At 48.7% G+C, this 8983-nt stretch overlaps 1 protein-coding gene across 1 annotated transcript; it reads right to left on the bottom strand.

The window, feature by feature from the left end:
* Positions 1–4888: 4888 nt before the first annotated feature.
* LOC136497215 (UDP-glycosyltransferase 79-like) lies at positions 4889–6649 on the bottom strand. Its single transcript, XM_066493002.1, has 3 exons — positions 5942–6649; positions 5458–5842; positions 4889–5365 (listed from the first exon to the last, which is right to left on the bottom strand). The coding sequence occupies exons 1-3, from the start codon at positions 6647–6649 to the stop codon at positions 5022–5024; spliced, it is 1437 nt and encodes a 478-aa protein (XP_066349099.1). The 3' UTR covers positions 4889–5021.
* Between the last annotated feature and the right edge of the window lie 2334 nt (positions 6650–8983).

Raw genomic sequence — 8983 nt, 5'->3', positions numbered from 1 at the left:
TAGGAGTTTTTGGAGATGAGTTTTTTCTCGTCTTACTAAAAATCAAGGATGCTCAGTGTCCGGTACTTTTAGGTACTTTTCTTTTTTTAATTTTTATTTACATTGATTTAATAAAAAAGATAATTAATAAAATTGGATTTACCTACTTAAGGATATAATGGTAATTGTCCAAATTCGTCTTCGTATCTATACTAACAACCCAACAGAGCGTCAACGGAAGTTCGGAACTTAGCGCCGATGCCCTGCTCGGGCGCTCCTCCAAGATTTTGACGCCCCCAACCCTCCTTCCTCCACCTTCTAGCCTTCAGCTCCTCTGCTCCCATTGCTCGTCTTCCCTGACTGTGTTGACATCGGTGCCATGGCCGCCATCGTCGGCATCTATCTTACCGCTCGGAGAGTGAGCCACTCGCGGACGGAATGCTGGTCGGAGACAATCGGACGAACCGCTCATGGACGGGATGCTCCAAGGTCACAAGGAGACAAGCCGCTGCTCCCATTGCATTTCATATCCAAGCCGTTGTAGAGGAAATATACTGTAATAGAAGAAAATGGCATGCTAAATTTTGTCCACTAGTCGCATACACTAGTACAGAAAACAAACTGTACTACCGGTTGGGAAACCCCTTCAGTCCCGGTTTCCTAACCGGGAGCATGAATCCGAGACTAAAGGGCCCCTCCTTTAGTCCCGGTTTTTCGCCCGGGGCTAAAGGTCCACCTTTAGTCCCGGTTGGTAATACCAACCGGGGCTAAAGAGGCCTCCGGTCTGACCACGTGGGCTGGCCCTTTAGTCCCGGTTGGTATTACCAACCGGGACTAAAGGTTTTCTTTTTTTTTGTTTCTATTTTCAATTGATGATTCGTTTTGATTTTCGAATACACATTCTATGCTGCTAATAATATTCGTATTATCCGTTTGTATTCAATCCAGTTTCGAAAACAGTAGTGGTACGTTTCGGCCATGGCGGTGCTCCACAACCAGAGTACACATATACACAAAGAAAGAAGACGGATCTGTGGCACAGTGGAGCAGCACGCCACGGCCATGGCGCAGTAGGCACAAGAGCTAGCTCGATGGCTCAACGCAAAATCGTGCAACAAAAATCGAAGAGCCATATCCCATTATAAGATTGTCGGCACGAGGGCTCGGCACATGCATCCATCCGATTACAAAAGGGGTAATAAGAAGAAAAGGCGGTCACCGTGGCGGCTTGGTGCAGATGTAGGGGCGGTGGAGATTCACGGTTCGGTCGCCGAATTAGGCGATGCCGGCTCGCGGTGCGCCTCGGCGTCGGGCTCAACCGGCAGGGACATCGGGGGAGTTGTCGAGGGGGTAGCTGACAACTTGTGGACGGGGCGCCGTGTGGCCGAACTCGGGGTCCGGATCGATGCAGACGTGCTCGTGCTCCTCAGCGGCGGCGCTGGATTCGGGCCCGCCGATCTCGGGGAAGATGAGACCCGCAGGATGGGAGGGGGTCTCGTCGCTAGCTCCGGGGCTCCTCGTCCTCGGCGGTGCGTCGGCTCGGGCGGCTCCTCCGCTGCGGCGTCGGGCTTGGGCGCGGGGAAGGCGCGGCAGCACTTCCACTGCGTGCTGCAGTGGCGATGGGCGACGAAGACGAAGAGTGAGGAGGAAGAAGAAACGGCCACCTTATATAGGGGAGGGACCTTTAGTCCCGGCTCCTGTAAACGTCCGGGACTAAAAGACCTTTAGTCCCGGCTGGTAATATCAGCCGGGACTAAAGGTATTACCTTTAGTCCCGACTCGTAATACCAGCCGGGACTAAAGATATACCTTTAGTCCCGGCTAGTAATACCAGTCGAGACTAAAGGTCTTGGTGCAAATGTAGGGACCCATCCCGTTGCTGCCCGCGGCGTTGTCACTTGCGGCCGGGACTAAAGGTCTTGGTATGCATCGTTGAGCACATCTGTAGCGTTATCTGCAAGGACGTTTTCCTGTCGCGCGGCAGTGACTCTTCAGTACGGTTTGTTTTCATGTGTGCTCTCGGCTAGCCTAGCCACCTGTCAGTGTCAGATACAGTATATATTAGGAGTAGAAAACGCAAATGATGAAGTCCTGTACCATGCATACCAAGAGTAAATCTACAGGTTCACTACAGATGTGCTCGACGATGTTACCGGGAGTGCTAAACATTTATGATTTTTTTTACCATAGTAGTAAGTACGTGTACAAGAGTGTACAACTAGTTACCAGGACACCCACCCTATCATTGTACTCCTACGGTCTATGGTGTAGTACGTCGAACAGACGAGCACTACTACTCTCCACTGTTGACGACAGCGATCTCCTCCGATCCGGACACGCACCCACTATTGCATTGCAAGCCATCCGGCCAAGCTAGCCTTTTTTTACCTTTAGTCCCGGTTGGAGACAGCAACCGGGACTAAAGGTCCCATTCTAGTTCCGGACAGAGCCTCCAGCCGGGAGTAGACTTTTACTCCCGGTTGGAGGGACCAACCGGGAGTAAAAGTTAACCTTTAGTCCTGGTTGGTAGCTCCAACAGGGACTAAAGGTCCCCTACAACAAAAGCCTGCCACAGTAGCCGTTGGGCTGGGACCTTTAGTCCTGGTTGGAGCTACCAACCGGGCCTAAAGGTTTCTCTAGTCCCGGGCGCAAAAAATACCGGGACTAAAGCCAAATTTCAAAGTGGATCAAAAGTTCTTTCTCTACAAGTGATAATCATGGAAGTGCAGGAGTTGTTAGCAGCTCAGAACCTTATATACTAAATGTTAATGAATGATTGAATGAAAGCAGTTCAGTGTCTATCAATTCCCTGGGCAGCACTCCACTGGCGGAGAAGACAACCCCAGGACTCAGTGACGCCACCCCGTGTGGATTAGCACCGCCCACATCCCGTCCAGCCAGATGGACGGGCGTACGAGCACACCCACTACGGCATGGGCACCATGACCGGGAGCCAGCTCTCCCACTCTAACCGGATCCTACGCCCCTAACCCAACCACGGGAGATTGGGACAATAGAGCCACGACCAAGGGAGCAGGAGGCCTACGAGGGACACCTGTCCTCCCCATACAATGACATCACGACTCCTCCCCGGAGAAATGGATGCCAGGACGGAGACCACGACACCCACAATGAACTCATGCCGCACAGGGGAGTTGGTAAACAGCCACCACTCCTGTGGCACCGCCATGGCCGGCACAGTGCCGCCACAACCGGCATAGTTCCACCACTATACGTTATACCTTGACGTAAGGAGCAAGCTCACGACGACCATACCCGGACGTGTTGACAAGACTAGCAGGATTGCAAGCCAAGCTTACTAGTTTCTCCCTCCCTTGGGCTCCTAGCCACTCAGGTCAGGAGAACTCTATACTTCTGCATGTAACCTGGCTCCCGTGGCTATATAAGTGGAGCCAGGCCTTCTTCCTAGACAATCGATTTCTCCTACCTCAAATCCCTTCTACCAGTAGAACCTTAGTTTGCATACCCCTTGTTGTATGCCAATTGGAGCACTTTGACATTTAGGAACATGTACTCACAATCCTCGGCACTGGACGTAGGGCTTCGTCCTAAACTAGTATAATTTCTCTGTGTCGTGAGTGCTAGCCATCGACTCCCTTGAGCAGCGCGGCGCTAAATTTACTCGGCGGTTCTTAAAACACCGACAATGAGCATCCGCATTCATGGGGTCCTTGACAATCGTTATTTGGGCCGGTAGGGCAAGCATATAGTCATGTACTTGTAGTCCATATGCTTCATTGTGGTCTGCCATCTGTCCATCCCGGGCTCCCGGTGATGCCGCCACCACTGGCAGATGAACCATGCCTGCCCTATCCGACACGAACCATCAACGCCGTGATCCGCGAGGCGGCGAGGCTGCGCATTGGTGGTGCCAGCGGAGGTCTAACCTAGTGAGGCGAGCATAGGCAGCAGGCGTGCAGCGGCCATGTAGCGAAGGGAAATGGCCTTGCTAGTGCATACATTCATTATCTTTTTTTGTCATATTCGAGCAGGGACACAACTTAGGCGATGTTTAGGACCGTGTTGGGGTCGCGATTGTGCGAACGCAGTTCGAGCCGTGTTTTGGGAATCACGTACCGTAGTTAATTTTCTCGCATTGCACGCCATGAGAAGGGAGTTTCCAGATACAAGAAAGCTTGGCGATACTGCGTTCTTCCTCCATTTTCCTAAAGAAAGTCGTTTTTAGTTTGTCTTAAGTCCAATATTTTAAACTTTGACTACAAATAATTTTTTTTCGGTTTAGTTTGAAAATATAAAAGTGATGTAAGTAGATTCATCTCGAAATGTAGTTTTATAAATGTATATATTGACTATATTCTATAAATATTTTATAGCAAAAATTAGCGTTCAAAGTTATTTTTTGAGACCGTATCGAATGACTTTTTTAAGGACACGGAGGGAGTGCATATCTCGACAGGTCCTCCGTCTCCACGTTTATTGAAAAGTAGTCGACACCTTAACAACCTTGCTTTTAAATATTGCTATGCCCGGGTTGGGACGGTGGGACTGGGGAGGCTTGCACACATGCTGTCAGTGTATGCCCAATCGTGGCAACTGAAAGGGACCCTGGATGATGATGATGGTCCTGCTCCAGCCGTTGGATCAATGGATCCTCAGTCATACCTTGCCTGTACTGAGGCCGGCCCGTACCATCCGTGGTCCGTGCAGCATTGCTAGCTTCCTCTAATGATGCTTTCTGTGGCGAATTAGTATTTTTCCATTAATTACCAACGTAGTAGTGATGGGAACTAGCTTTGTCACAAATAGTATGCGCATTAGTGGCAAAGATAAATTTCGCCACCCAATTTTACCACTACTGCTCCGTCTTACAACGTTTCAAATGCAGCATAATAGTATATATATTTTTATATCTGGAAGATCCCTATTTCATTAGAGTACTAGAGCACAGAAGCATTTTCCATGTATGTATCACAAAGTAGCACCTACAACCCCCAGACATAATGTAACATACAGTAACACATACAATCCACAAAGATCGGAAGCAACTAATGCACTATCTTTCAAAAGTTATTTGATGAATACTTTGCCGCGAATTCAGTAATATTCTTGTCCGAGCTCCCTCCATTCTGCATGGCTTCCTTGGCCTTTTGCATCCACATAGTGGCATTCATCCTATACTTATCCTTTGTATCCCCATCCATAACATCCTTGATGCACTTTTCCACTTCGTCCCTCGTCACCAAGCCTTTCTCATCTCTGCGCACCCGGACACCCAAGCCCCACATGCTCTCCATGTATTTTGATATGGTCGGCTGGTCTGCCCAGTGTGGTATTGCCACCATTGGCACACCATTAGCAATTGCTTCTAGTGTCGAGTTCCATCCACAATGTGTGAAGAAACAACCTGCATATTAAAAGTATGCAACTAAATTTTATATTTCTTATCAACATTGTCTCATATTCCATTATACGTATAAGAATAACCATTCCCCATACCTGTGGCTTTATGTGCTAGAATTTCGAGCTGGGGGCACCAAGAAACAATAAGGCCGCGTTCCTTGCACTTGTCACGGAGTTCATTGGAAAGCTTGTGTTCTTCATTTGACCTCACAACCCAAATGAATGGTTTGCCAGAATTGTACAATCCATTGCCAAGCTCTTCTAACTGTGCTTCATCATAATCAGAGACAGTACCATAGGATACAAGAACTACAGAACACGGAAGCTGCTTGTCAAGCCAAGCCAGACATGACTCGATGCTGTTGAAGAGGTTGAAACCGTAAGTCTTGTTCAACGGCAAACGGTCATCATCAAGATAAAATGATGGCAAGGTTGGACCTATTATCTTTGCGCGCCATGTTAGTGCCATATAATCTGCCTCCTGCCCAGTTGACAATGCAAATGTGTCAAAAAGAAAACAAACCTTATGATGGTCAAGTGGAATCAAAGAATGTGCCGGCCGTGGTCACGGTGAGCTCACCTTGGGTTCGATCTCGTGGAATGAGTTGACGAGCACGTCGTCGGCGTCCTCCATCCCCTCGAATTGCCGCAGCGACGCCCGATGGAACAAAGGGCACCAGTCCGGCTTCGCTACGAATGGCGGCACGTCGTCGGGCCCGAGCTCGACACCCAGCTGCCCGCGCGCAAACAGCTCTTTCCCGTCCACCACCGGCAGCGGCAGCTGCCCCGCCCACACCTCCCCGTAGACGACGTCGACGGAGCATGGCTGCGACAGGAACGCCGCTGCCGCTACCCCGGCTGCCTGTGCCACCCGCCGCGCCCACGGCAGGAGCGGGTCGTAGACCAGCACACGCACGGGCCGCCCCTCGGCGGCCTCGGAGCGGATCAACTCCGCCAGCGTCTCCGAGCCGACGGCCTCAAGCTGGCGCCAGTACTCGGCGGGGTCAGAGCAGGATGCTACGCCGCCATCGTCGAAGCCGTCAGAGATGGCGGCCACCCGGAAGGGCTCACCTGGGGGCGGGGTGGTGGAGAGCACGTACCGCGAGGTGACGAGGGTGGGGCGGAGACCGTGGTAGGCGAGGCGGCGGCCAAACTGGAGCATCGGGTTGGTGTGGCCCTGCAATCCCGGGTACGGCAGGACCAAGACGTGCCCGCCACCGCCATGGTAGCCCGACTCAGTTGTGGAGGGGGATGAACACGAGGTGGTGCTAGCGATCTTGCTCCCCATGGTTTATATTTTTTGGTTTTAGGCTTTAGCTGCGCCTTGTGATTCTGGAAATGTTCGGTGTCTAGCAAGTTTATGCTATATAAAAGACTTTGGGTCACTCAAGGCCTGCTATAAATCTATGTCTATACATCTACTTATATATATCTATATCTATATCTATATCTATATCTATATCTATATCTATATCTATATATTTTACAATCCTAAACCTGACTAGAAGTCTATCACAATATGCAGGCAATCTACCTCAACAAAAACACTAGCGCATGCAACTATGACATTCACGTAAGCTATACACGTCAATAAGCCACGTCATCCGATCCACTAACATACATTTGTTTGTCCAAGTCAGCATATCATACACGATTTGTATCTCTACAAAAAAAAGGCAGAAAAAGGAATGATCCATCCGGCTTTGCTTCGCCTCCTCCGCGCGAGTGTTCCATCCAGTCTCGTCTCGCCACCCAGCATGAGCACTCTACCCAGACCCTCGGTAAAAAAAGAAGCACATCCGCTGCCTAGCTCGCACCCATGACCCCCACCGTCGCTCCTCGCCTGCCGGCCTCTCTCCTCAAATCACGACGTCCTAGTCTCCCGTCGCATGCTGACTGCCATGCTGTGCCCGGCCCTTCGATCTCCTCAGGTTAAAAACCCCATCCAGTCCAAACAGTAGGAGGCAGCCACCACCTGCGTCGCCTCCCCTCAATTTCTTCACCTCGACGACTGTGATCGTGACTAGTAGACGAGAGTAGGAGAGCTTGGTCTCTCACCGTCGTACCAGTCGTCTCCCTTAGCGTCCCACATAAGCGGTGTTGGAATGGTAGTCTCCTGGCCCGATCTAGCGATCTACGTCACCTCCTGCACTACTGGAAACAGAGACTTTACCGAGACTTTACCGAGTGCAAAATTCTTTGCCGAGTATCAAAAATCGAGCACTCGACAAAGACCTTCTTTACCGAGTGCTGCACTCGGCAAAGAATTACACTCGGCAAAGAGTTCTTTGCCAAGTGCCGGGCACTCAGCAAAAAAGGACACTCGGCAAAAGACTTCTTTGTCGAGTGTCAGACTCTCGGCAAAAGCTCGGCACTCGGCAAAGGCTGCTCCGGGTAACGGTGTTTGGCCACGTTCTTCTTTGCCGAGTGCCTGTTGTTAGGCACTCGGCAAAGATTTTTTTTTAAATTTCTTTGCCGAGTGTTCCAGCTCTAGCACTCGGCAAAGATTAAAATTTTTTTTAAATGTCTTTGCCGAGTGCCCTGTAAATTTTAAAAAAAATTCAAAACCCTTTTTGCCGAGTGCCTTATTCGTGGCACTCGGTAAAGACCCCCTTTGCCGAGTGCCATGCCCCAGCACTCGGCAAAGTTTTTTTTGGCCTCCAAATTTTTTGTGCGGCCCTTTTAAGGCACCAGGAACTCCTAGTTAGAATTTAGAGATTTTTATGGCTTTTTGATATATTTAGTTACTTTATTTCTTTTACTTGATTTTTTTTGAAAAATATAATTTTGAACTGCACATGGTACGAATACTGGAATTTAATGATTCAAAAAATGATAGTCATGTTACTGAGTGTAGTGTGAGGCCGTATCCAGGAATGGACCCGAAATTTCGGACATCTTGTTCATGAAACATGACCGCGAACTTGCGTACGAAGTGTTTTTAAATTCTATAAAAAGCAAACGAAGTCCAAAAATCATGAAACTTGTTGAGATGTCGTGATATCATATGTGGAGGCTATGATAAAAATTTCAGAAGTTTTCGTGCACGTTGTCATGTACGATGCTTACAAACCAGGACACATGTAGAGATGTCCTAGTTTGTAAGCATCATACGTGACAACGTGCACGAAAACTTCTGAAATTTTTATCATAGCCTCCACATATGATATCACGATATCTCAACAAGTTTCATGATTTTCGGACTTCGTTTTCTTTTTATAGAATTTAAAAAGACTTCGCACGCAAGTTCACGGTCATGTTTCGTGAACAAGATGTCCGAAATTTCAGGTCCGTTCCTGGATACGGCCTCACACTACACTCAGTAACATGACTATCATTTTTTGAATCATTAAATTATAGTATTCGTATCACATGCAGTTCAAAATTATATTTTTCGAAAAAATTCAAGTAAAAGAAATAAAGTAACTAAATATATCAAAAGCCATAAAAATCCCCAAATTCTAACTAGGAGTTCCTGGTGCCTTAAAAGGGCTGTACAAAAAATTTGGAGGCAAAAAAAAAAAAAACTTTGCCGAGCGCCGGGGTATGGCACACGGTAAAGTGGGTCTTTGCCGAGTGCCACGAATAAGGCACTCGACAAAGAGGGTTTTGATTTTTTTTA

The sequence above is a fragment of the Miscanthus floridulus genome, chromosome 12 (genome assembly GCF_019320115.1).
Source record: "Miscanthus floridulus cultivar M001 chromosome 12, ASM1932011v1, whole genome shotgun sequence".
In the NCBI taxonomy this organism is placed as follows: domain Eukaryota; kingdom Viridiplantae; phylum Streptophyta; class Magnoliopsida; order Poales; family Poaceae; genus Miscanthus; species Miscanthus floridulus.
The sequence above is the reverse complement of the archived record's forward strand: the minus strand, read 5'-3'. Positions and strand labels throughout refer to the sequence as shown.